Source organism: Nelusetta ayraudi, unplaced genomic scaffold (assembly GCF_046127955.1).
Source record: "Nelusetta ayraudi isolate G7.1 ecotype Tasmania unplaced genomic scaffold, CSIRO-AGI_Nayr_v1 ptg000019l, whole genome shotgun sequence".
NCBI classification, from domain to species: domain Eukaryota; kingdom Metazoa; phylum Chordata; class Actinopteri; order Tetraodontiformes; family Monacanthidae; genus Nelusetta; species Nelusetta ayraudi.
The window spans coordinates 2,107,501-2,133,991 of record NW_027466069.1 but is presented as its reverse complement, the minus strand read 5'-3'; the positions used below and the strand labels follow the sequence as shown (position 1 = coordinate 2,133,991).

Below are 26,491 nucleotides of genomic sequence, written 5' to 3'. Positions count from 1 at the left end.
GCTTCAGTGATTGACTGCCGAGGCCGATTTATCAGCGGAGCAAAGTTTACACCTCCTCTGGCCTCCCGCCACCGCTGGCGTGTACTTTCACCCCTTGCACATTATATAGTTTCCCTTTTTTCCCTTCAGTCACAGCCATGCTCTCCTCGTCTATACGCAACACATTACGGGTGAGTTCATTTATCTGCTCGTTTTCTCGCTTTAAGTCGGGTTTTTTTGTGGTTAGCTGACCCCCTCAGCAGCTACACAACCTCCAAATTCCCTTTTGTTTTTTTTTGGTCACAAACTGGGTCAAGCAGATCACCTCTGGCCGCTTCTAACCCAGACGTCTGAATCAGAATTGATGATTGCTATTTGCGATTCCATTTGTCAGGTCAGTTGCACAAGTGCGCGAGTGACCGTGCTGTCAAAAGAAAACAAAGTGCGTCCGTTTGACCTAGAACCTTTATGTGTGTTTACTTTTTTTTTGTTATTGCCGTTGAAGTTGAAGCGGAATACAGTGCACTTTATGCAAGAATTAATAAACTTGAGGCTTAGCAAACATAATGAAGGCGGGAGATGAAAGGAGGCGCGCTTGTGTGCATGTTTTTGTGCCCGAGCGGTAATCTGTCTGTTTGGCCAAAGTAACACTCTGTTACGTAACTATCATGCAGCCACAAGCTGCCTTTAACAAACAAGACCCTGATAAATAAGTCACCGCATGCGTGTGGGTCCGGCCCCTCGTTGCACTTTTCATGTCCAAGGTCTTTCCGTAACCGCTCCGCTGCATAATACTCGCTTCTCCCCACCGCCTTTCATTTAATGGATTGTTTAGAACATCAAAAGACATATTATTCTAACTCCCTCATTTCCAAAGCCCCGGTGCAACATATTAAAATTTCGGGTGATGAAAGTGCTTTTTTTTCCTCCCCCCCTCACTCTCACTGAGGTTTTTCAAAGGAGACCAAAGGGAGAAAATCTTGGACAACAACAACAAAAAGAACAACACAAAGAACCCTGGAGAAACTTCCTTAAGTCTGAACCAAGAGTTTTTACAGCACAGCAAAGACTTCCAGCAATTGCTGCGACGCGGCGTTTGTGTTCTCATTAGCGTCTTGTTTAGCCGCACAGCAGCGCGGCTCTGCGTAGCGAGCAGATCTTCGCCCGTGTGTGTGTGTGTGTGTTTTCACTCAGTTGTGACTTCACGGTTGGGAAAGACATGTTTTGTTTTTTTGCAACTGTTCTTCACGTGGCGGATGCTTGATTTTTGGAAGTGTTGTTTTGGGCTCAGCCCCTGCTGCTCCTCAGGGCCTCAGGATGTTTGGGCTCCAGGGGTGTGAGCGGCGCCGGACAGTGGACGGGACAGGAGAGTCTGGCGCAGGACGACCCCGAGATGTGGAGCCTCCTGCAGCAGGAGAAGGACAGACAGTGTCGAGGGCTGGAGCTCATCGCCTCCGAGGTGAGAGATTGTTTCTATGCCGAAAATGAGGCCCCAACCAACAGTAATCATTGAAAGTTGTGGAATATGTGATATTAAAGAGTCTGACCTGAGATTGCTGCAAAAAACAGCCAATATGCAGCTCTGGTTGGGTGTTACACTGACCTCTCCGCCTCTGCTGCCTTTCTTATTTATTTAAATTTAGTCCAAAAAACAGGCACGCACACACGCGCGTGTACCCACACACACACACACACACAGCCTTTTGAGTTGACAATGAACAAAATTCAAACAACTCTGTGAAGCTGACTTGAATGATTTGTCTGACATCCCACTGAAGCCTGTCTTTTGAAATATTTAACAGAATCAAACTTTTAACAATGTGCAGAAGGGGGCGAAACAGTGAAACACGATCTGGGAAGGAAATGAAAAGTTTTCTGTGAAACGCTTTCAGAATTTTCATTTAGCTTTCAGAATTTTCATTTAGCGGATTCATTCGTGAGCAGCGACGACAGCCAGTAGAATAAGTTGCAGGAGTCGATGCAAAGGCTGAGAGAAGCTAGTGTGCTAGTGTGCTAGCTTCAACAACAGCAACCATCATAAATCCTGTAAAGAATTTGGTCAAAAACCTTTCAGTAAAAGATGAGAAGAGGATAATTTCCTAATGACTTTTCCTGTATGGCTTGATGGACTCAGCTGTGTTATAACAGCCGCGCGCGTTGATGAGGAAGAGTCAAAAAAACAGATTTCGACATGAGAAGCATCTTGAGCGTCGTCATTAGTGCGGGGGGAAGGTGTTGTTAGCAGTCAGGTGTTGTCGAACCTTCTGTGAAGCGGGATGCCGCTAATTGTGCTCTGCGATTTCCTGTAGGCAGAGGTGCGATGTATCACATTGTGACGTGAGACACGGCACAGCAGGAAGAAAAAGAAAACAATTAAAATTTGTATGAGTTTAGCAAGTCACCGTAGTGTGGACTGTACTGGGAAAGTTAGCTTTTTTAATTTGTTTAATTTTTATATTATTTATTATTATTTATCGGTAGTTTCTAAAATATTTTTTCAGTTTATCGACTTTTAGCAGGAAGTCACAAACACAGCGCCCCCGGCTGGCCTACTTGGATCAGATAACTTTGGTTGTCTGCCCGGCAACCCTCTCTGGAGAGCGTGCTCCAATTTAAAGCAACACTTTGCCCACCACCATCATCACCTGCTGCCAGGCTATGAAGAGCGGGCCAGCTATACATATGTTTGTGATGGTAGAAACCAGAGAAGAAGAAAACGACAAGTAAATGTTGTCGTCGGAGAAGAAGAAGAGCGAAAGGGTGCCTGGCAGGCATTTAAACATTATGTACTCCTCTACAAGGCCAGCAGGGGGCGCTTTAATTGTTTTAAAAAAAAAAATATATATATATATATAGAGAGAGCATAATTCTGAGGATATGAAAAAGACACAGTTTTACTTTAAGAGGCTGCCCAAAGATTTTCCTCTTGTAACGTCTCCTGCTTTGACAACAGAAGGAGGGCGATTAATCTTTTATTCTTCAGCAATTATGTATCCACAGCGCTATCGGTCACAACAGCATCTCGTCTTTCTCCAGTCCGAGCGCTGAGAGTCTGGCCTTTGTCGTTGGAAACGTTGTCTCGTTATCCCATTAGCGCTCCGTATCCTGGCATCTGCCAGCGGCAACGTGTTGAGAGGAGGAGCGGCAGCGTCATAAACTTTAACGTGAGTTGGGTGTTAAGGCGGTATTTTAAAATGTCACTCAGAGAGAGAGGATTCTGTCAGGGTGCCCGCGCTGGTTTTTCAAAAGCAGCGCCGGAATGATTGAAGGATTCCCGAACAGTGACAGGTTTGGTATAATAACAAGTCAGAAAGGGCGGCAGAGGAGGACAGAGGGATGACAAGTGGAGGAGGGAGTGGGAGGGAGGGAGGCGGGGGGGGACGGAGACTGCAAGAAAAACTTAATTCACATTTATTTTCCTCTCTGCAACTCCATCTTCCCTTTACACCTGTTTTCACAATGGCATCGCTCACACTTATCAATTGAAGACGGGCAAATTCCATCTGTTAACTTAATAATATCTTCTGCTCCCTTTCCTGCCTGAGGACGGTCAGCTATTGCTGCTATTGCTGCTGCTGCTGCTACTGAAGTGCTGCTCAGTGGCTTTTCACCTAATTAATAAATCTTCTATCTGGATGATGACAGCGCTCTGAATGTATAACCGTGTTAGAAAATGAGGCGTAGTGGATTCATGGTTCTTGACGCCGTCCCTGCGTGTCCTTCCAGAACTTCTGCAGCCGCGCAGCGCTGGAGGCTCAGGGCTCCTGCCTGAACAACAAATACTCTGAGGGGTATCCGGGTCAAAGGTAACGCCAACTGTCATTACTGGACATGATTTTATTGCTAGACCAGAAAATGAGCGTAAGTAACTAAAACATAACTAACAAGGTCAGTGTTTTATAATATTATTATCAACATTTTCTTGTTAATAATAATAAAAAAAGAAAATTATTAATCAAATGAATTAATTAATTATATATATATATATATATTTTATTTTTATTTTTTTTTAAACAAGAATTATATGATACGATCAGCTAAAGAACGTACAAACTAATGCTAGAATTTTTTTTGACACAATGCAAACTTGCTCCAATTTAAAGGAGTCAGCAGTAGTCAGCAGGAGCTAACACGTCATAAGGTGCAATGAACTGCAGCAAATTCCACAAAATTCCACAATTTCATTCCATCTGGTCTTAATGGGTTTCTTCTGGCTCCTCTCCAGGTACTACGGAGGCGCAGAGATCGTCGACCAGATCGAGCTGCTGTGCCAGAAACGGGCACTCAGCACCTTCGGCCTGGACCCCAACCTGTGGGGCATCAACGTCCAGCCGTACTCGGGCTCCCCCGCCAACTTTGCAGCTTACACGTCCGTCCTGAAGCCTCACGACCGCATCATGGGCCTGGACCTGCCCGACGGAGGACAGTAAGAGAAATCACTGTGTGGTTGGGAATGGTTCTAAATGATGATACATGGAAGAGGTGTTTGCTTGCCCGAAATCTGACTTGGTGGAGCCTGGTGCATCTTGTATGGAAACTGTGGCGACTTAAAATGAATTGACAAAATACTTGAAATGATTTGTTTCTCCTAAAAAAAAAATCTTAATTTGTCATTTCATTCATAAACCAGTCAGTTCAAGATGAAGTAGTTCTAGTAATAGAGGATGGGGATCAAACTATCATGGAAGCGATTCCTTTGCCATCCTAGACTCTGAATTCCTCTTTGCTCCCAGTCTCACCCACGGCTACATGACAGACACCAAGAGGATCTCGGCCACCTCCATCTACTTTGAGTCCATGCCCTACAAGCTGGATGTGAGTCGTGTGGTTTTCTTTTTTTGAAAAAAAAAAAAGTTTCCCCCCACCACAGCTGACCTTTGACCCTCCCTCCGTCCCTCCCTCTCTTCTCCTCCTCCAGCCCAAGACGGGCCTCATTGACTATGAGCAGCTGGAGAAGACGGCGAGGCTCTTCAGGCCCAGGCTCATCATCGCCGGCACCAGCGCCTACGCTCGCCTCATCGACTACGAGCGCGTGAAGAAGGCATGCTGGGAACTCGCTGTGATGCATTGTGGGTGGGGGGGGGGCGGAGGAGGCTGGAAAGCCATGTGATTGACTTGTGTGTCTCGCAGCTGTGCGTGGAGCTCAACGCCTACCTGCTGGCGGACATGGCTCACATCAGCGGCCTGGTGGCAGCCGGCGCCATCCCTTCGCCGTTCCACTATGCCGACCTGGTCACGTCCACTACCCACAAGTCCCTGCGTGGAGCGAGGTAACGGCCCGGATGAATTATTTAAACTAAAAAAAAAAAAGAAAAAGAAAAAGATGTTCGCAAATGTGTCGCTTTACGCTGTCCTTGTCCACCGGGGGCAGAGCCGGCCTGATCTTCTTCCGTAAGGGCGTCCGCTCTGTGGACAAGAAAGGTCGCGAGGTCAAGTACGACCTGCAGGACAAGGTCAACTTCGCCGTCTTCCCGTCGCTCCAGGGAGGACCTCACAACCACGCCATCGCCGGGGTGGCCGTGGCCCTCAGACAGGTTTGACACCCGGCGGCCTTCAGGTGTTTGTCGTCCAGCTTCGACTGCGTCGGTCCCGCTTGACGCCGGGGCCGTATCCTCGGCCCGTCTCCGTCTCTCCCCGCAGGCCGACACGCCCATGTTCAAAGAGTACATCGCTCAGGTCATGCTGAACGCCAAGGCCATGGCCGGCGCCCTGCTGAAGAAAGGCTTCACCCTGGTGTCAGGTACTGGTGCTTGACGTGACTTGATAGACTTGCAAAGATGCCAAGCAATACATTCAAAAGCAATTCTCGCATTTTGGCTTTTTAATTTTCCTTTCCTGTCCTGACCTGGCGCCTTTGACGGAGTTAGCTTCCCAACACTGGATCAAAGTCAGAAAACTTCATTTATCCTTAAAAAGGACATCAACTCTGGCAGTTCACTCCTCCAGAATAATAATATTGTTTTTGCTTTCGTTCGAACTGAACTTTTTACACCTGGATCTGCTTCCAGTTGTCGGATTTACCTCACATATCCATCCGCTAAAGAGCTCACAGAAAGCAGTTGCAAAGCAGAGGCAGAACTGAGGTTTAATGTCCATCAAGCCATTTTAGCCATTTTAACCGTTTTAGCTACTTGTCTGAGCTTTTAACTGTCCGTGATCACGGTAGAGGTCAGAGGTCAACCGACCAACTGCTCCTGGAAGTGCCCAGGTCAAAACAGAAGCACTGGGGCTGCTTAAATGCGCCTTATTGCTGACCTGGGCCTCTTCAAATCTCGACTGAAGACTTGTTTATTTTGGGAGGCTTTTAATGCCCATTAGCACGTTGACATTTTGTATCCTTATTTTATTTTGTTCTATGTTATTGCTTAACATAGTTCTGTTTTTATAGTGTTTTTATTGTTTTTAAGTGCTTTTATTAATCCTTTTATTTATTATCTGTTGTAAAGCACTTTGGTTCACCGAAAGGATGTTGTAAAGGGCTATATAAATAAAGCACATTTACTTAGCCATAGCTAGGCTGGACTTTCTGTTGCTATGAATGGTGAAATTTGCTGCACATCACTGTCAGGATGTGTTTAAACTCCTCTTGGACAGAATCAGAGTATTACTATTAAAGTTTATTCCGGGAATCAAAGTCTTCAGCTCATCTTTTGCTTTTTTAATGTGGATGAGAATTTCCACTTTAAAAAAAATAACAGTCCCTCCCTGTATTTCCTGCTTCTTTTTCTTCTTCTGCGTTTTTTTTTCTTTTCTCGAAGTTAGCAGCAAGTGGTTCATAGTTTTCTTAGCTTCGTCTTTAGCCCGCATTGAACGAGCGGCTGTACGGAAAGGACCTGAAAGGAAAGGAGTCACTGTGGGATCAGAGGAAAGAAAATGGCAAAGAAAAGCAAGATTTTACAAATGGCAACTATATTTTTTGTGTGTGTGTCTTTAGTTCCCTGTGATGAACCAGAACTTATTTTGTCCTTGACGAAACATGAAAAAAAAAAAAAAAGCTCATCCCCTTTTTCCCTCCTCTCAGGTGGAACGGACAACCACCTGGTCCTGGTTGACCTCCGACCCCGTGGGATGGACGGCGCCCGTGCTGAGAGGGTCCTGGAGCTGGTGTCCATCACCGCTAACAAGAACACCTGTCCTGGGGACAAGAGCGCTCTGACTCCTGGAGGACTCCGACTCGGTACTCCAGTCGCCGGCAGCACACGGCGTTCCGTGCGGTCGTCTTCCGTTCTCAGTGAAGATGTGGACGAGTGGAGGCCGAGCTGCGCTGCCCACTCTGTCCGTCCACCTTGAAGATTCTATCATTTCCCTCTCTTTGTTCCCGTCAGTCTGCTAATTCCTGCCGACTTGTCCCGCCAGTCGGCCCGTCGCCCCCTCTCACGGAACTTTGTCACCTTATATCAGCGTGGCGTCTCCTCCTGAATCCTCACCTCCCTTTTAACCCGCCTGTCTGTCTCCGGCTCTTCCAGGAACTCCGGCGCTGACGTCTCGACAGTTCAAGGAGGCAGACTTTGAAAAGGTGGTGGAGTTTATTGATGAAGGCATCCAGATCGCGCTGGATGTGAAGAAGAAGACGGGTGAGTGCGGCAGACGAGGCGACAGGGGGGAGTTTGTGGCTGTCGTCCCCGGAGCAGGGAGGTAACACGCTGTGGGAGCGGCTGCTCGCCGCGCCCCTGCCAAAAGTGATGCTTGGATATTGTGTTTGAAGACACCATGACACCATCAGTCAAAAAAGAGTAGATGATGTTCTTTACACTTGGAGTCAGTTGTAAAGTTTCCATATTATACAAAATTCATCTAATAATGTTTTTTTTTAAGGAGTAATGTGATTCAGTGAAATCCTCAGGAATGAAAACAAGTCCATCCTGGACTTCGTTCACTACCTTCCATTTTTTTGAAAAATGTGGACCCTTTGTGATGTCACTAGAGGCGCTTATATGATCAGGGACAACACACATCAGCCAGCAGTTGGCCCCACCCTCTGAGACCCCCCCCACTTTTGTTCCCTTCCAAATGTGTGCAAGGTCCAACATAGCCTCATTGTTAGCCAGAAACTAAAAGCAGCAGGCTGTAAACAGAGGGCTAAATATTCTGATTTGTGTAGTCCTGTTGATTTTTTTAATGTCATGTTGCATAATATTTTGGGATATTTAAAAAAATATTTTTTGACAACTGCATGAATCTGCTTCTCCAGAGTTTAGGATGATAAAGTGGGCAGAATATGGGACCTTTTTAATAATAATAAGAACATCAGACATTTCCTTCATTTACCAATTTAGAATTCAAATACAAATTTCAAAAGGTTATTTCCTCTTGTTAGGATGAGCATTTGCTGTAATTCCTCTGACAGGAAACCTGGCCAGCTTCAAGTCCTTCCTGCTGGAGGACTCAGAGACGGTGTCACGCATCACAGAGCTCCGCCAGCGGGTGGAGCTATTCGCCAGGCCCTTCCCCATGCCCGGATTCGATGACCATTGAGTCACAACAGTCTCCAGAAGAAAAAAAAGAAAGTGTTTTTCAATCCTGGACTCAACATGAAGACTCCTCCAGAATAATAAGTGTTTTTTGTTTGCGTTTGAACAATGTCTCCATGGTAACAAGTGCTGGTTCCACATGGGCCGTGTCAGTAAAACACAGTGAACTAACTAACTGAGAGAATGTGAATTTATTAGTCATTTTATCTGCACTGTTCCTTTTTTTTTCCCTGATGCTGCAAAAACTGCAGGCGAGAGTCACACTTGAACACGGTGATTGCACAAACTGTGTATCAGCTGCAGATAATAGTTATCTGCAACTAATAAATGGGTATCTGCTGCACACATTATCTTCATAGCTTGTTCCTACATGAGACACAATGAGCCGTCTGTTGGCAGCTGCGGGAAATTAACTTTTGCTCAAGTGGACTTCATGATTTAAATGAAGGAGGCGGCAACAACTAGAACAACAACAAGACAACAATGACAATCAGTACATCTACAATCTATGCAGTGGCCCTTCAGTGGGACATAACATGGAAGCTGTTGCATCTCTCGTGCTGTTCTCAGGAACAGCTGCTGACACACACACACACACACACACACACACACACACACACACACACACACACAGTAGTCCCAGAATCAGATGATTTATGTTTACATTAGGAAGTGGGAGGAGTCTCTTTGGGTAAACATTGCAAACACCCATGCGTGTCGAACTGCTGGCATTTCCTCTCAACTCGATGAAGGATGAGGAAAACAAAGGCCGATCGAGGAGACAGTGACTGAGACCCAGACGCTCGCTGTCTCTCTCCCCCCACATGAAACTTGGATAAAACGTTCAGACCCCTCGCCGGCCTTGTTCTTACAGAAACACGTGTCATTTCCCATCAAGGGTAATTTTTTAATGGCTCCGGATGAAACGGCGTCGCCGGCAAGCCGGCTTGCTGTGAGCGTACGGGGGAAAAGGCGACGACGCTGCTGCTGCTGCTGCTGCTGCTGCTGCTCCTTGTTTTTCTTCCGTCACCCTGCAACCACTTCAGCCTAACGGGCGGAGACAGTGTCGTGGGCATGAGACAGATTACGTAACGGCAGAGTTGATCCCCATCCTCACACAAAAAAACAAACCCTTCCAGAACCTTCAGAAGCTGCGTCTCCCGCTGCGCCTCACACGGCTGCGGTCGTATCGTCCTCGGGGCTGTGATCTCACACTTTCTTTCCTTTTTAATGTGTTTGTTTCTCTTTGCTGAGGGGGGAAGCTTCCTCTCAAGCCCTTCATAAGCGCCATTTAACGAGCACAGAGCCCCGCCGACGCCGCTGCCGACCGAGGTCCTAAATATTTAGACTCCGGCCCGGAGCCGAGCGGCTTCACACGTCTTCGCCGTCTCCCATCCGGATTCCGTTTTTTTTTTGTTTTGTTTTTTTAAGCTTTCCCGAAAGCCGTCGATCCAGACGGTGCCGGAGGACCACGTCCCTCCACAGGGACCGAACGGCCAGCTGCATCCAAGGTCAAAGGTCAGGGGAAGATCTCGGCTCTGTTGTCAGAAAACAGGAGGACGCAAAGAATTGAACTCTGTGGCTGTTTCTCACGGCCCGAGCACGTCGGCAAGGATGTGTGTGTGTGTGTGTGTGTGTGTGTGTGTGTGTGTGTGTGTGTGTGTGTGTGTGTATGTGTGTGTGTGCGTGCGCGTGCACGTATGCAAGGGAGAGACAGAGAGAGGGATGAGAAACGGCTCTTTGAATCCAGATTCATCTCATGTTTCCCGTCAGTCCTTTAAAGTTTTGCCTCCTGTCCAGTTTTTCTCTTTGCGCCGGTTGAGCTGTGGGAAGGCTGAGAGATGAAAATGAGCTCGGAGAGCAAAGAACTCGGAGGATCCTCGCGACAAGGGGGCGAAAGATGAGCCTCACCTTCACTGAATAAAGCCTTGTTCGCTGTTTGTTTTGAACTTGGAACAGATTTAATGTGCCGCAACAGAGAGAAGACTGTGTTAGGAAACAGTGTGTGTGTGTGTGTGTGTGTGTGTGTGTGTGTGTGTGTGTGTGTGTGTGCGCGTGTGTGTGTGTGTGTGTGTGTGTCCCAGGGTTCAGTGTCGAAAAGATAGTGCTATAAAATGCACAAATAATAATTACGTAACTCTTGAAGGGTTCAGTGTTACACCCTTTTGTCCGTTCTGGTTTTCAGCAGGGCAGCATAGCATGAAGAATTAAGCAACATAGGAAAAAATCTTTGGAAAGCAGCAGATTTAGTTATTTAAGCTTCAGCTATCATTCCTATGTTCACAGCCAGCAACATAAACACTTTTCTGAACTGCTACCATCTGGCAACGCATCTGTTTGAGTGCATTTAATACCAGTAATATGTCTTTGGCTGCGGCCAGAGCCAAAAACCTGCCTAGTTGTGTTGAAATAGGAGTAATTTTATACAACCTACTTTTGCCCAAAAGACATCCTGCATCTGATGGGGTCTTATGAATAATTTTTGTTTTATAAGATTTTTTTTTAGAAGTGACTTATGATTTGTGAAGAACGTCAAAAGCAGAGGTCTGAAAGAAAGACGTGAAATCAGTGAGGTTTTCCACCTGATTCTCTTCCTATACCAACCGCCTGTATGTGCTGTCTGCAGTATGGAGAGAACTGGTACGTGCTCACCTGTGTGTGTGTGTGTGTGTGTGTGTGTGTGTGTGTACACTGTGCTCTGCTGTCGCACATCCACTGAGCTGGAGTTTGCTCGGCACCCTGTCAGTGCTGAGAGCTGCTGTCACACACACACACACACACACACATACTGCACCACACAAGTAGACACAGTTGTAGTGACAGAAGTGCAGCGAACCACAGCGTACGTTTTGTTAGGATGGTGAGAGATGTGTGCTCTCCTTCCCTCTGCTTGTCAGTCCGCCTTCATTATCAGTCGGATGTTTAGCCTGGTTAACAAACACTCTTCATCCAGACAAAAAGCAGGTCTTTATTTATTTGGCTGAAAGTTTCCGTCTCGCTTTGTGCGTCTTTCGCCGTCTCCACGACTCGCAGCGCCGTTGCTAAATCCGGCGTCGGCTAAGCTTGCAGCTGCGTGTGAGAAGCAAAACACCTGCAGAAACACCTGCAGCAGGCTGCACACAACGTGTCATGACGTCTGTTCGTGTATATGCGACAAACTGCTACGTGTAGGTTTTTATTTTACACTTCCATGAACAAGTCTCAAGTTCGGAAGTGGCTTACTGATAATGTTGCAGAACCCAAAGTGTGCCGCCATGAATTCAGAATGATCCAATTATTTTCAAGGACCCACATTATACAAAAACATGCTTGGTAGAATTAATATTTTGTACCTCCACAATTTCAATCAACTGCTCAGAAAGGGTGTGCTGCAAGATACAGGTCTGGAAAGCAGCCCTTTATGATGTCACAATGATAATGCCCTCTGCCAGGTTTTCATCCCGCCCTTTGAGAATCTCTGTCTCCTTCCTAACATGTGAAGGACCCAACAAAGCATCAATTTTTGTAGGAGGCTGCAAACAGAAGGCTAACTCCACTGCTTTATGGAAGTCTACGCACTCTTTGCCATTAGTATCAACGTTAGGCTGGTCCACAAGAGTCAGAGTTGAGAAATAAATTTCTAAAAAATTGATACAATATGGGACCATTAAAACTCAGCCGCATCGCTATACGCGCCGACAACCCAATATTACTCTTTGAATAATGAAATTTATGCAAAGCAAAGATCTGGAGGGGTTTGTTTGTGGGCTGTGTGCATAATGTTGCTACGCGGGCAGGCATGCAGAGAACACAGGTTTAGCTGTGCAGCTGATCACACACGGAGACACCAGAGGATAGAAGGTCTTGACGCTGGTTGCAGTTCTCCTTCCACCTGCTGTGATGATCAAAAAAGGGGGTTTGAGGAATGTGTCCCACCTTGAACTGTGCTTATTTTTCATTTTCATTCATTTATTTATTTATTTATTCATTAAGTGAGTCTGGTTTATGAGAGCAGGCCGGTTGGCGGGTTTAAAAGTCTGGTCCCTCCTTCTTCAAGTTCTTGTAGTCGGTGGTGATGGCCACCAACTTCAGAGGGGAGAAAAATATCAACCGTCAGTGAAAACATCATTCTGACTTTTAGTGTGATGTTAACATGCAGTGAGTGGTTTTACCTTGTACTGGTAAGTTGGGTCCAGATTATTCCACGGTTCAGGGTTGTTGGTCTTGTCCCAGCTGAACAGAAAAAGGGAAATTTACACCAAAAATAGAAAATTGTATTTTTTGATAAAATATTGGATAAATTAAAAGATATTTAAACAAAAAATATTTAAAATGAAAGTGTTAAAAATACTTCACAAACCAAGATATATATTTTTTTAATCCATTTCTGTTTCATTACTATTATTTTTAATAGCTGGCTTTGAATACCCAGTTATTTTTCCAATTGTTTATTTTCTGATTTGGGCCAGAAAATCCACAATTCAGACGAATTTGTCCGATCAGACATCCCATCAAGGTCTGCACATATTACAACAGTTAAAGATCTGATTCATATTCAGCAAACACAACAAACATCCTCCTCTTTTTAACTCATGCGGCACGTAAACGAGCCGCTCGACAAGCATCGCGGTGGACCTGCAGGGAGGAACAACGTCTCAGCGTGAACTCCCGCTCACAGCCCCGGCGTTCCCTCCGTCTGCCATCAGCGCAACTCCTTTCGCTGATAAACGAGCCATTTTGAAAGCAGCGGGAGGAGAGGAAGTCTGGGCGAGAAGCGGCGAAGTGGGGGATCAAGGACGCGGTGGATCCCTGTTGTCAGCGAGCATCACCAAACAAACAAAAGCAAGCCGGAGCACGTGCCGCTTTCAAAGAACTCCTCAGGTCTCCCTGCGTCTCATTACGGCTCCAGGAAATTAGCTTTTCAGGACAAACTCAACAGGGACGGGAAGTAGGACTGGCCTTCACATCATCGTTGATTTGATAAACACCAAAATGATGCTGGCGCTCTTAGATGCTGACAAAAAAAAAATCAACGTGGGAAGAAATCTAATCAGTGTGAAGATAACAAAACAACATCCTCCCAAATCCTGTGAGGAGGACACAACGTCTCTACAAGTAAACTTTGGTATTTTACGCCTGTTCAGTCGCTCAACATCCTACTTCACTAGTCAATGCAAATGTCCTTACGTGACGTGGGGTCCTTTGGCCAGGCGGGCGAGGTAGAGGAAGGCTCCGCCCATCCCCAGACAGATGAAGAAGAACTGGGGGATGAGCTGGAAGTAGATGAAGAGCTGTTAGTGGCTCAAGTCTCTTTGTTGTGGTGTTTGTGCTTCTGCATGTCAGAGTGTCAGTGGCAACTGAGAGGGTTTAGCACAGTAGTTCTCACAGCAGGAAGGTTGTGGGTTCAATTACAGGTCTGGGACCTTTCTGTGTGTGGTTAGCATGTTCTCCCTGTGTCTGCATAGGTTCTCTCCGGGTTCCTCCCACAGTCCAAAAACATGCATGTGACGTGTATTGGAAACTCTTAAGTTGTCCGTAGGTGTCTATGCGAGTTTGAATGGTTGTTTGTCTTTGTTTGCCTCTATGTGGCCCTGCGATGAACTGGCGTCTTGTCCAGGGTGTCACCCTGCCTATGACAGCCGGGAGAGGCTCCAGCAGAACCCCATGACCCTGTGCTCAGGAATAAGCGGGTATCAGAAATGGATGGATGGATGGATGGTTCACTTCTCCGAAGGGCCAGTCAGCCCTGCGTCACTAGAGGCTCTGTGCTTTATTAAAATACGTGACCGTTCTGGAGTTTCTCCACTCGCCTCGTGTGCCGTCACTCGAAAGCCTCTTTTCTCAAGGGAAGTAACACTGTAACAGGAGACTCGATCCAGAGACATTTCTGGAACGAACCCATCCATTTGTGCAGCTAAATTCAGAAAATTAGGCCGTTGGTTTCTATGAAGGTGTCAGCAAACAAAATCCGTTCAGGGATCAGTGACCACAGCTAATTGGTACACATCCACAGGAAGCCAAGTGGATGTGTGGACTCTCTGGAGACACTGGGCAGAGAAAACCAGCCTCCTTATATCACCTCCAGCTCGGCTGATGACCTGCAGCTGAGGAGAAGATCACAGGTGCAGCCAGTGCTGCTGATCGGCAGCTCCTCAACCAATACACCTGCATTGAATTTACTGGATTCCCACCTTTGTCCATTATTTTGAGGCTGCAAGCATGAAAAATGTCTGATTGAATTGTGACAAAGTCATGAGGAGCAAAAGGACAAAGGTTCAATAAAGGGTGAACTGTCCCTTTAAATGCTGCACTACTGGTTGCTCCCTCCCCCTCTCAGCGGTGTTATCCAAAGGTTATTTTAAAGGCTGTTTGATTGAAAATGTGACTCAGGCGATTTCCCAAGAAGTGCAATAAACCTCAGGAAGGAAAATATATTAAACAAAGTTGACTGCGGATGTTTTGCAGGACTGCGTGATGTCCAATTCACCAGGGCACCGTGTTTATTTAGACTCACTTCTTAGCTGACTGTCATCAAAAAACAATATCATGGTTAAACATCAGAATATGACTTAATAAAAATATGTTTATACATGTAGAACTTGCAACGTACTTATTTTATTTGGCAGGTTTGACTCCTCACCAAATCTGCACTTTGATATTTTTATAAAAAGCCCAATTTCTATAATCTGACAAACATTTTAAGAGCTCATGATTCCAACCCTGTTTGCACTTAGAACCTTTAATAGGAGTCTTGTTCTTTTTCTGGCTGACTGACTCAAAGCTGTTTTCTTTTCCTCTCTTCACACACACTTGACACAGGCAGTTTCAATCCAGAAATACTAACATGGGAAAGGATTGTACTGTGGTTGTACTTCAGAATTTGCTCTTTTTTTGTTTTCGACTTTTGTTTTTTTACTTTTTGGAAGAGGCAGATGTCCCAATGACAAATGGCTAGACTCCAGTATTTAAGACAATTATTGGTTATTACATCATGTCTTCTTGTTCTCCACTGGCCTGGATACTGCACCATTCCAACTGCAATTACATAATAATTTCTGAATAAATAAATCAGTCATGCGAACATATTTGGCCAATGAGGAGAAGCCCAGGCAGACACACCGTCTGGGGCAAAACTTTGTGTCTTTCTCGTGAAAAAAGTTATAAAAAAGCACAGTAGTGCAGCGGTGATTTATCACCGTCACCTCACAGCAAGAGGGTTGCGAGTCGGAATCCCGGCTTCTTCCCACAGTCCAAACACATTTTGCTTGTGAGGCCAGTTGAACTCGAAACTGATTGAATTTGCGAGTGCAAACGGTTGCTTTGTCTTTTCTATGTGGCCCTGCCATAAACTGGCAACTTGTCCAGGGTGAAGCCCCGCTTTCGCTCGAAGGCGGCAGGGAGAGTCCCCCTCAAACCCACACGACCCTCAGTGCAGGAGAAGTGGGTACGCAAGATGAATGGATGAATGAAAAGTCTGACTCTGAGAAATGTTAATCCTGATGAAGAGGCTGTTGATTCCGTCCACCTGCCTCCACGTTCCGTTCCTCTCAAACTGACTGCGAAAATCTTGTGTCTCCGTGTCTCCCAGTTTTCCAGTCTCCCAGTCTCTGTCTCTACCTGTCTGCCTGACTGACTGCTGTAATTTGATCAAGGAGGCTTGTGGAGGCTCATCGGGACTTTACTCCCCGCTGCTCGCTCACACACACACACACGCACACACATGCACACAGTGTGACTGTCTGTCTGACAGCCTGTCTCTCTGTGACCATGATAAATCATGATATCAAGGAGTCTCTCTGGGATTTCCTCCCTGCTGCTTCTCTCCTGGGAGGCTGATGACAAGATGTTAAAACTCTGTCACTTCTCTTACTGACAGACAGGCTGCTTTTTAGTCTTTTTATATTTTATTTTTTAAAATGAAGGAGGGGGGCAACATAATCCTGTCCCCTATAGGAGCAACTCCTAATTTCTGACTAAATCTTATTCCAGAAACTCATCTCCGGAATGATTTGATTTGTACGCGTGTGTGTGTGTGTGTGTGTGTGTGTGTGTGTGTGTGTGTGTGTGTGTGTGTGTGTGTGTGTGTGTGTGTGTGTCGGTTTAGATTTAGGAAGTTGTTCAAGGCTGAGTCTTTTTTTAAGCTTCTCTCAGTTTGGTTTTAAATAAGCTACAGAGTTGGAGTAAGTTAGAGTGAGGAGGATAAGAGGAGACAGAATTAGGCTTCTGATCTCTTGACCCATTAGTTTACTGATATGCTTCTACACTGGATGCAACCAGGGACCAAACACAGCGATTCGAGATGAGATAAAGATAGATTTGGCATTTTACTAAAAGGTTGAATAGTTCCTTAACCAATGATGATTCTTACGGAATTTTACAAACAGGAAAGTTAATGACATTAGGATTGTTGCTGCGTATACGGCCCCAGGTAACAAAAATAAAACAAAACAAACACTGAGGATAATAAAAATTCTAAATTCTTTTTCAAACGACACAGTGAAATTAGAGCGCTGCCAAACCCCCTAAAAGTGATATTTAAGAGAAAATGAATCTGTAAATAAATAAAGTTTACTCACTCCGGGGTGCTTCTTAGCATGTTCTACTGCTGTCCGGAATATCATGTCTGGGGGGGAAAGAAAAAAAAAACAAAAAAAGAGAAAATATCGGAGCTGTCTTTGAAGTATCAGAGTCAGTGTTTGAGGCCCTCGTTATCAACAACCGCAGGCTTTGTGCCGCCGCGCACACACAGGATTTAGACCTGTTGCTCCCTGCAGGAGGAGGGAGTAGAGCAGCAGCAGCAGCAGCAGGAGGAGGAGGAGGGGGAGGAGGAGGCGGTGGGGGAAGAGGAGAGGGAGGAGGGGAGGAGGAGATCACTAACATCACAGCTACTTCTGCCTCCTTGCCTCGCTGCGGTTTTCAAACCCTGCGGGACATTCAAATGATCACTTTGGCAATTTATCGCCGTTGAGTACGATGCCGCCCGCTTGTCTCTTCTTTTTGTCAGAAACCGAAAAAACATTATCTGAGCTTCTCCACGCACGCAACCCCCCCCCCCTTCATCTCCTCCACTGGAGTCCAAAGAGTTTCTGGTCCTCTGGGGGCCCCACAGGAGGAAATGGGAAAAGCACATAGACGCCGTCCTTTTTTTTATTTTAATGTCGGCGGGAGTCGCGTCGTAAGCAAAGAGAGATAACAAGCAAAGCATCCCTCTGAGTCGGTAAATTTAAAGTGGCTTCTGGTCAAACGGAGAAGATGAGGGGTGCCGCCGGAGACAAATTGCATGCTGAGAAAGTCGTGTTGCTTTTCTGTTTGCCTTCAAAAAACACTCGAAGAAATTATTCTCTCAAGTCGAATTATGAAACGAAAACTACAAAACCCTATAATGTGCCAGAGTCAACATGTTTGCAGCCCTGAAGGACTTCTTTTTTTTTTTTTGGTCCAAAGGCCCGTGGTGACATTGAACAATATAACATTGACGGACGCAGCAGCTCGCCTCGTTGACAAAAGGCCGCTCATCACCAGCTCTCTGATGTGTAAAGTGAAGAATAATTCAAAGGAAAATGCATCTGGCATCAAACAGGGCTTAATTCTGCAGGAGATTCATTCTCGGCTCTTGTGAAACAGCAGAGTTCCTCCTCAGAGGCTCCAAGACGACCATTAATAAACAAAAAGACTTGAAGAGCAAATTTACCTTTTTGAAGATTTTTCAGAAAACAGTTAATGACTCTTTAATGTAACAAACAAACACCCAAATTATTAACAGACGTCAGAGCTCAGATGATGTTCTCTTTTTTTCTTTTTCTTTTTTTTTTGGGGGGGGGCTAAAAGTAGCTGCTGACTCATTCACTGGCTACGAAAGACACACAAACACATCACAGGCTACCTAATCCGCCGTGACATCCTGTGCTTTATAAAATAAACTTTACGTAAACTTGCATTTAATAGCAGAGTGTTCAGTGTTTCGTGTTTCGTGTTTATAATTGTTTAAAGGTCCCACACTGGTAAAAACCTGCACCAGTTTTATTTCAGTCCGTGTCTCTGTCCTGTCAGCGAACACCACAGAGTTTTAAAAGGTCCCTGCTAGATCACAAGAACAAGTCCAGTTGCCTGAACTCAGCCCTTCTACCTTAAGATGACCTGGCTGACTGAGAACCTTCACAGACACGCCCCTCCGAGAAGTGCACCCTGACTTGAAATCAGCCTGTTGTGATGTCACAGAAGGATTTAAGACCGCTCCTAATTTTCTGTCCTTCCCTATAAGGTACCAGCATCAGCATAGCATCAGTCTCAGGAAGCTTTTCCAAAACACAGCAAACAGTGGGCGAAGCAATCTGTTTTAAAGAGATCTATAGTTGTCAGTGAATTCTGACCTTGCAGACCTTTTGTTACCCATCTAAGAAGTACATACAATACTAATTCCTATCATTATATTTTATTCAAAATGTTAGTGCACCTGTCAAACCTGCACCGCTGCGTTACTTTCTCTCCCCTCATCTCCCGACACCATGAGCTCGGCCCCTCCCGGCGTTCCCACTGACCTCCAAATCCGCCTAATTGGACACTTGCCAGCACTGTGGCACACACACACACACACACACACACACACACACAGGCCTGTTTAAAAATACACAAGACGTCCGCGTTATCTCCTCCTCCCCTTGAGCTGTTTGGCTGAAAAGCCTTTCAGGGGAACTTGACCTAATGATGATTTTTATGGGCTCCAGCACCAGGCTCCACCTGGTCGATGGTGATTTTTTTTTTTTGTGGATGTGAAAAAAAAAAATGGCAATGAATAAAAATGAGCTTTCTTTATCTCGCTGATTCTCTCGGCAACAAGCCAGTGGTCATTTGCAAGCTCAATATCACCCATCCAGTTTGAACAAAGCCTTCTCATTCACTCTTTTCCGCGCGTGTGAACCATAATTCATACCCCCGCGTTGCGTTCACCATGCACTTTCTTCGCCGCTAAATTGAACTTGCAATGCCTTCCCGAGACGTTATGCCGTAGCCATAGAAATAAATCCCTGCGACTCGCTCCATGGCATCAAAAGATTGCCTTGTTCTCCCCCCCTCCCCCCTGCTTTTGAATCCCCTTGTTGCATTAGAGTCAATTAGGCCACGGCAGCCACAGCTGATTAGCGATGCTGCCCCGCTCTGGAACAAGGCGGCAGTGTTGTAGGTGTGCAATTTTTGAGACGGAGCAGGAACAAGAACAAGAACAAGAACAGGCCGGCCCGGGTGTTTGAACCCTGAGCTGTGACACAGTTTAACGCTGCGTAATGCCATTAGACAGCAGAGGTCTGGTGGATTGGTTGGACCCTGACATACATGTGACGCAGCAGCAGAGGGCAGACATCCTTCCAAGGCACCTGGCAGCTCCGTCTGAGGAGCCGTAAGCCAAACACACGTCTCATAAAGCAGTTTGTATAAATATCTAGGAGGCGCTCGCAGTTCTGTTCCAGGGGGGCGTGTGACGTCATCCAACTAGAAGAACGCGTCTTCCCCTAAAAAACTAATACTTCTGAGTTGATCGTTGATTCTTTAGAATGTCTTTGTGTTGTTCGAGTAAGCACTGATAAGATGAGATATGTTTCCACGAGGCGACTGCTGCTGCGACTGCTGCTGTCATGAAGTTGCGCAGTTGTTCGAGTCCCGGTGGGGAGCGCACAACCTAGTTTTGTGTCATGGTGCCACCTAGCGGTAGAAAGGCGTATTGCATATACGGATGATCACGTCTTCATTCAAATATCCTCTCATAGGGCTGCGGTCAAGTTCAAGAGAATGAATCTTTAAAAACAAATACTATATTTTATTCAATATACTTTGGTTTCTGAATATTATTATTTAATGCATTGGCTTTTTATTTCATTTCATTTTGTAAATATAGAAATGTTTTATATTTTTTAGATATGATATTTTATTTTTAACTTATGTGTGTTATATTTTTGCAAAAGACAAAAATAAAATATAAAAATAAAATAAACAACTTGCATGTATATTTCTGTTTTTCTCTTTTCTTTCTTTCTTTTCTTCCATGTAAAAGCCAGGAGACTCCTCAAATAAAGATCTTGAATATTAAAAATTTAAAAGAAAAGTTCTTCTCAGTGACAGATGGCACATGACAAAATGTGATTTTCAGCACATTTTTATCACTGAAAAACTCGATGTATAAAAAAAGATAAAAACAAGAAATACTATTTACATGCTAAAACACATATCCGCTTTCATTAATTCAATGACCGTTCAATATGAATGATCCATTTGTTTTTTTCTTCTTAATTAAGGTGTATTTCCAACTGACCAAGTCAGGAAGTCAAAACCCAGCAGTCACGATACAGACTTTCCAGTTTAGGAGGCCACAATGGAAACATCAGCAACAATGGAAACATCAGCAGCAGTAGCAGCAGCAGCAGTAGCAGCAGCGACAGGCGAACCGGAGGCAGCCTGAGCCGTCGTGACTCCGGCAGAGGCTGCGTCTGCCGTCGTTGCCGTGGCGACGGACGGCTCGGCGGGACGGGAGGGAGCCGGTTTGGACAGTTTGACAGGGACAGAGAGGTTTGAAGCCCAGTGCTCGCTCAGGTATTCGCCTCCTTTCTCCTCGTAGTCCTGCCTGCTGATCCATCCTTCCGGCGTGGCACCGGCCCCTGTGGGCAGATGGTCCAGAGCCCACTGCCGCGCCCCACGCCAGGCGTCCAGGGCCGGCCGAGATGCCAGCGTCACCTGGAGCAGAAACACAAAGTCAGACACGAACGTAGATTTGCTAGATTGGACATGAGTGGGACGATTTTCCAAAATGTTGACTAAATTTTCTCAGTGTTCTTTTTTTTTTAAAAAGCCCATGCAACATTTATGCATTAAAAGCATGCAGAAAGATGAATCAAACAACAGATGACATCCCATCAGTTTGAGCTAGAAGTGAAGCTGGCAGGTTGTAGCATCAGACACAATTCAAGCCGAATGCAAAACTCCAGCAAACGTCCATATTTTATGAATTTCTTGTTCGGTCTCTTCTCACTAAACTCCACGCCATGTCCTCCAATCTCCATCGATACTCGACTCTCACATCCATGAATACATGCATGCATCAGAGTCCAAACTAACTTTGTTTCTGCTTCACTGACCGATCTTTTATTTTTCCAGAGAAATAAATTGAACATCTGCAGGAAGATAAGGTGACCTAGCATGCCAGACTGATATGCATCACCACCTTGTGAGGATTAAATTCTTTGGCATCAGCAGTTATTTACATGCTCACTTCCTCTTTGTCTTCGGTCATTTTCATGGTCAGCTTGAAGCACTCAGGTCTTGATTTTATCATAACCAAAAAGGGTCGTGGTTATTTACTTAACGCAAAGAACTACTGAAATCACTTTTCTGTTTCTGTTTCTTTATCTTAGCTTTTAGGATAAGTAGGTATATGTTGCTACATGCATCAATGTAGCAGCACTGATGCATTTGAAATGCATCGGTCATTTTTTTCAATTCTGAACACACATTTGGGTGAAAGTCGTGTTGCTGTCGAACCTTAAATTGTGACTGAAACGGTCTCATAGCCAGCAGTTCTCTTTCCACTCGCTCCTTCATCCCAGAGTAATGCATGTTCCCTCCTGTCAAAAACACGTTGCTCACCAGCGCCTCCTGCTGCTCTAGAGTGTACCTGAGAGCCGTGGCAATACATTTGAGAAACGCATTAAAAAAAAAGATCCTTCTGGGATATAATGTTTGATTACAGAAAACATGACAACAGCACAGGAGGGATTCTTCAAAAGGTAGAAATTGTATAATCAACGGTTCCAGTCATGTTTTCGTGGGGGACTCTCACCGTGCCAGGACGTATTGCAGCGTCTCCATCAGTCCCATCTGTTCCTCTCCAGTCAACGACGGCTGGAAAAGGATCTCCGGACAGCGCAGACGCTCCGTCCCAACAAACAGCTGGTGGTATTCAGCCATGTTGAACACAGGCTGCGGATCAAACTTCTGTCACTTTAGTCTGCCACGGTGATTAACACCCAAAATTTCAACTTAACTTCATGTGCAACACCCAATCTGGGGAAGTGACTACCTGAACCACATTTGCAGGTTTTTCTGGCAGTGATTCCTCTGGGAAGTCGGGATCCATCATGTGAACTCCGTCTCCCTCGTCCAGCTCGGACACCTGGCAGAGGGCAACACGACAGCTTTGTGACAGCAGCAGCAAAACAAGGAGGAGCCCGACAGAAGAGCGGTGACACAAAGATCTACTGATCTGATCTGCATTTAAATGTGACCAAAGCTTAATGTCAATTGTACTGAGTTGATCTGCTGTGTTTCAAGAAAGCACAATATCAATGATTATCAGTTCCAAGCGATACCTCAAGTACAAAATTACATTGGCCACATCCTTTTTTATCCATGACTGGAAAAAGAAATCATCCAATTAAAAACACGAATCTTTTTTTTTTTAAACCCACTTCCGGCTTTCCTTCCAGCAGCTTCTGCCTGCCTTGCTCGACAGCCAGCTGCAGCTTGTTGATGTAGGACTGCAGCTCTTCAGCAGAGTCCATGTTGAGTTCCACCAGCCTCTTGTGGAAATGCTCCAGCAGGCCGTCCTCCAGAAGCTCCTGAGACACAACAAAAAGTGTCACTGTCGTGTGGCGCTACTGTGCAGCGCAATCCTGCTAGTCCTCTCCAATCAGAGCAATAATTCATAACTATGTTAGTACATGCAAAAAAAAGTTGTCATCATGAAGCAACTTTTAGGGCAAACTGGAAATGACTCAGGAGGTCTCTTGCCTGCACAGCCATGAGTCTGTCCAGCCTCTCCTGGTCCTGCAGCAGCTTCTCCTCCCGCCGCCGAGCGTTGATCTCCTGGAGCCGCCGGAGTTGCTGCGCTCGTCTCTCCTGCTTCTCCTCCGCGCTCACACTGCCGCCCGGCAACTTCCCCGAGAAGGGAAGCTGCATGCGGTGAACCTCCCGCTCGTAAAACTCTGGGCTGCGCCACTTTTCCATCTCTACAGGGGGGGGTGAAAGGTGGATTAACATGGCGTGCTCTTCTCGACCTTGGTCAATTATCATAACCGGCCGCGATGACGTTGTTTTCACCTTCATGATAGTCGACGGCAGTGTAACTGTGTTCATGCAGCAGCTCCTCCACACGGCTCAGTGTGATAGCGGCGAGGTGGCCGGGGTACTTCAACTGCAGGAGGCGCTGCAGGTAGGTCGCAGACTGACTCCCAGCCACGTTCACACGCTTGCAGTTTGCAGCATCCAATCTTGAACAGAATTTTTTTTTCAAAATTTAAAAAAAAAAAGACGCCATAAAATATAAAAGGGAATCAAAGTGCTTCCCGCGACCCCCTCACCTGCCATTGATGACGGGCAAGATGTGCGAGCAGTGGTATCCTGAGGACAGGACGATGCCGGTGTGCGGAGGCTGCAGGTTCCTTTGAGCGTTGTCGTGATAGAAGCTGTATAAGCTGTCGACTCCGTAGGAGACGTACGGGACGCGGTAGCACTCAAAGAGCAGCTCTGACATCATCTGACGACAGTGCAGCGGGTTGCAGGGTGCCTCCGTTACCACGAGCGGGTGTGCAACACCGCCCTAAAAAAAAGAAGAAAAATGTTAGCTTGCTGCTGGTTATCATCTGCTCTATAGTAGTTTACAGTCTATAGTGGTCTGTTATCTCAGCGTTGCCAAGTCTGATTTTGGAGGGGGAAAAAATGAATTACGTTCATTCTGTCTTTTCTTGTTCGGTGCTGAAGAATACGTGTATACGAGAACATGTCAGGTAAATGAAAACCATAAAAATCTATGTCTGAGATTAAAGAACCAACGAGAAGTAACCAATAAAATAGTAACAAGTAAGTGTAGTGTGTCTTTAACGAAATAACATAGATGTAGAGTGCCAGAATCTCGTGGCATGGGGCCTGATCTACTTATCATTAATACGTGATAAAATAATCTATTTATAAAAGCTGCTTGTGGAACACTCACTGGCATACATTGATCATTGTATATCTACAATACTTTAGATGCAGCAAAAATGTTTGGTTGTTTTTTTATTTATTTGTCTAAATTAAATTAGCCATGTGTCATTTCAGCGGAAGCTCTTGAATACTTGACGCATTTTATTTCCATTCAATTCGCTCACAATACAGTCGCAGCTGCCCTGCAGCAGCACTGACCTCTGCACTGATGCCCAGGTGTGTGAACACATAGTCGAAGATGAGCTCTTGGATCTCGAAATTCACCACCACGTTCCGGTCAAACTGGCTCTTCAGCAGCCACCGCAACGGCTCCAGGTTGGCGATGTCGTTCCCGATCTGGGTCTCGCTGCGGGCAGCGCCTCTGCTGCGCGCCGCCACCGACCTGAAGAGCAGCCGCGGAGAATCAAACTCGGCCGCCGGTACCGCCCAGCCAGCCCGGGTCTGGAAAGAACCGTTATCGATGACTATCGGAACCGTCGAGTCGGTCAGACACTGTGCCGGGAGCTCTAACACTGGGTCGGGAGAATATTTGGAGTCTTTAAATGTGAAAATCTTACAAACTTGGTCCGTTTTCGAGGCCATTTTGAACGTGCGTCACACTAAAATAGAGCCGAGTGGAGGTCTCGAGTCCAAACTTTTGTTCCTGGTTGTTTAGACATCAGCTGCACATGCCTTGGAAGCACACTGCTTTTAATAAATAAAGTTAGTTAGTTTTCAAAGATTATGTCTTTTTTTTGTTTTTGTTTTAAAAACAATCTAATTGATTTATTTTTAATGAGAACAAAAACAAAACAACGATACAAATACTATGCATGATTGCTTCACATAGAAAAAACAACAAATACACTTTAAGGTTAGGTAATATTTTAACTTGCAATCATAATTCTTTTTCAGCACCGCTGGTAAAAAATAAATAAATAAATAAATAAATAAATAAATAAATAAATAAATAATTTGCTCAATTTGTGTTTTGTGCAACGTGCAAAACTAAAAATCATTGAACGATTACAAAACTGTATTATTTTGCCACCAGAGGGCGAACAAACCCATGTTGTCAACCACTAGAGTCCAAATACCAAGAAACTGGATTTGAATGTCATTTGAGGGTATTTTTCTTTTTTTGTTTTGTTTTGTTTTGTTTGTTTGCGTGTTTTTTGTATTCATTCATTCATCCTAAATAACCATATGTGTACACCCATGATACAAAATACAACATACGGTTTTAGCACAAGTTCATTGTGAGCATGAGTGTGTGCAGACATTCTCCCTCAGGCCCTGAGATCCCTGATTTCATTCTGTCTGCCATCCTGTTACTCTCAGCTGACCGAGTGAAGCCTCAACTGGTGATGTGGGACACCTGCACACGAACGCTACTGTGCATCCCAGCTGGCTACAGTACTGGTCATACGGTCAGCAGCACACACGCTCTCAATGGAGAAGTCCATGCCCAGTCATTTCATAATGAGCTGCATGGTCTCATACTATTTCTTGTTTTAATATTTCTTCTTCTTAATAAGGACGAAAACAAATCCTTTAAGAGAAAAAAAGGCAGGGGACTCTGGCTTTTACTATTGCAAGTGCTGCCGTCTATCATTCCTTTTGATTTTCCTCTCTAACTTTGGATTTAATTTATCTAGCAATTAGCTTTTTATCAAAATGAGTAACATCAGTTTTGTCTTTGCATGCCAGCATAACTATTTGTTTTCTTTCTTTTTTTTCACTCTATACAGCCCACAACTTTTATGATATTACAAAATGTATTTCTCAGTATTTAAACCAAAGTCCAAAAAATATAAAATACAGTAATTACTATGTTGTATTTAATCAATATTTTCTGTGTTAATGTTGATGCTGCCAGGTCACTACATAAACCAAAATATATACAATACAATGTTAATTCAAGCTTTATTCCAAACCTCCTCAATCATACTGTTTCAGAAAATCAAAATAACCAAACCAAAGATATTTAAAATTAAAATACCTTACAAAGAAACGCCAATGTTGACATTTTGTTCATCAAATAATATAGCACCGATCAATTGAGATGCACCACTAAATACTAAGAAATGTTGTTAATTGTGTTAATATTACTCCAC

The 26,491-nt window shown here is 45.0% G+C and overlaps 3 protein-coding genes across 5 annotated transcripts; 1 reads left to right on the top strand and 2 right to left on the bottom strand.

Moving 5' to 3' along the window:
* Positions 1-27: 27 nt before the first annotated feature.
* On the top strand, positions 28-8,625 carry LOC142888153 (serine hydroxymethyltransferase, mitochondrial-like). 3 transcript variants are annotated; one of them, XM_076026208.1, is made up of 12 exons: positions 28-170; positions 1,271-1,438; positions 3,706-3,785; positions 4,205-4,405; positions 4,713-4,794; positions 4,898-5,020; positions 5,110-5,249; positions 5,351-5,513; positions 5,620-5,719; positions 7,001-7,156; positions 7,446-7,553; positions 8,327-8,625. In XM_076026208.1, the coding sequence occupies exons 1-12, from the start codon at positions 138-140 to the stop codon at positions 8,452-8,454; spliced, it is 1,482 nt and encodes a 493-aa protein (XP_075882323.1). In that variant the 5' UTR covers positions 28-137; the 3' UTR covers positions 8,455-8,625. The 3 variants fall into 3 exon arrangements, with proteins under 3 accessions (XP_075882323.1, XP_075882325.1, XP_075882324.1); XM_076026210.1 differs by having other exon boundaries at positions 134-170; positions 1,254-1,438; XM_076026209.1 differs by lacking the exon at positions 28-170 and adding an exon at positions 324-373.
* Positions 8,626-11,398: 2,773 nt separating this feature from the next.
* Positions 11,399-17,196, bottom strand: ndufa4l2a (NDUFA4 mitochondrial complex associated like 2a). Its single transcript, XM_076026207.1, has 4 exons — positions 17,006-17,196; positions 13,617-13,702; positions 12,602-12,662; positions 11,399-12,515 (listed from the first exon to the last, which is right to left on the bottom strand). Exons 1-4 carry the CDS (start codon positions 17,048-17,050, stop codon positions 12,459-12,461), a joined length of 249 nt encoding a protein of 82 aa, XP_075882322.1. The 5' UTR covers positions 17,051-17,196; the 3' UTR covers positions 11,399-12,458.
* Positions 17,197-20,558: 3,362 nt separating this feature from the next.
* Positions 20,559-25,023, bottom strand: actr5 (actin related protein 5). Its single transcript, XM_076026206.1, has 9 exons — positions 24,594-25,023; positions 23,771-24,009; positions 23,511-23,680; positions 23,202-23,419; positions 22,880-23,029; positions 22,492-22,584; positions 22,252-22,391; positions 21,954-22,086; positions 20,559-21,149 (listed from the first exon to the last, which is right to left on the bottom strand). The coding sequence occupies exons 1-9, from the start codon at positions 24,975-24,977 to the stop codon at positions 20,778-20,780; spliced, it is 1,899 nt and encodes a 632-aa protein (XP_075882321.1). The 5' UTR covers positions 24,978-25,023; the 3' UTR covers positions 20,559-20,777.
* Positions 25,024-26,491: the final 1,468 nt, after the last annotated feature.

Coding starts and splice junctions, on each gene's coding strand:
- actr5 (XM_076026206.1), bottom strand. CDS start 24,977: ATGGCCTCGAAAACGGACCAAGTTTGTAAGATTTTCACATTTAAAGAC. Junction 23,030..23,201: donor ACAGACTCATGGCTGTGCAG/GCAAGAGACCTC, acceptor GTTGTGTCTCAG/GAGCTTCTGGAGGACGGCCT. Junction 22,585..22,879: donor TGCTGGAAGGAAAGCCGGAA/GTGGGTTTAAAA, acceptor GCCCTCTGCCAG/GTGTCCGAGCTGGACGAGGG.
- ndufa4l2a (XM_076026207.1), bottom strand. CDS start 17,050: ATGATATTCCGGACAGCAGTAGAACATGCTAAGAAGCACCCCGGA. Junction 13,703..17,005: donor ATGCTAAGAAGCACCCCGGA/GTGAGTAAACTT, acceptor ATCTACTTCCAG/CTCATCCCCCAGTTCTTCTT. Junction 12,516..12,601: donor ACCCAACTTACCAGTACAAG/GTAAAACCACTC, acceptor TCCCCTCTGAAG/TTGGTGGCCATCACCACCGA.
- LOC142888153 (XM_076026208.1), top strand. CDS start 138: ATGCTCTCCTCGTCTATACGCAACACATTACGG. Junction 1,439..3,705: donor TGGAGCTCATCGCCTCCGAG/GTGAGAGATTGT, acceptor GTGTCCTTCCAG/AACTTCTGCAGCCGCGCAGC. Junction 5,250..5,350: donor AAGTCCCTGCGTGGAGCGAG/GTAACGGCCCGG, acceptor CACCGGGGGCAG/AGCCGGCCTGATCTTCTTCC.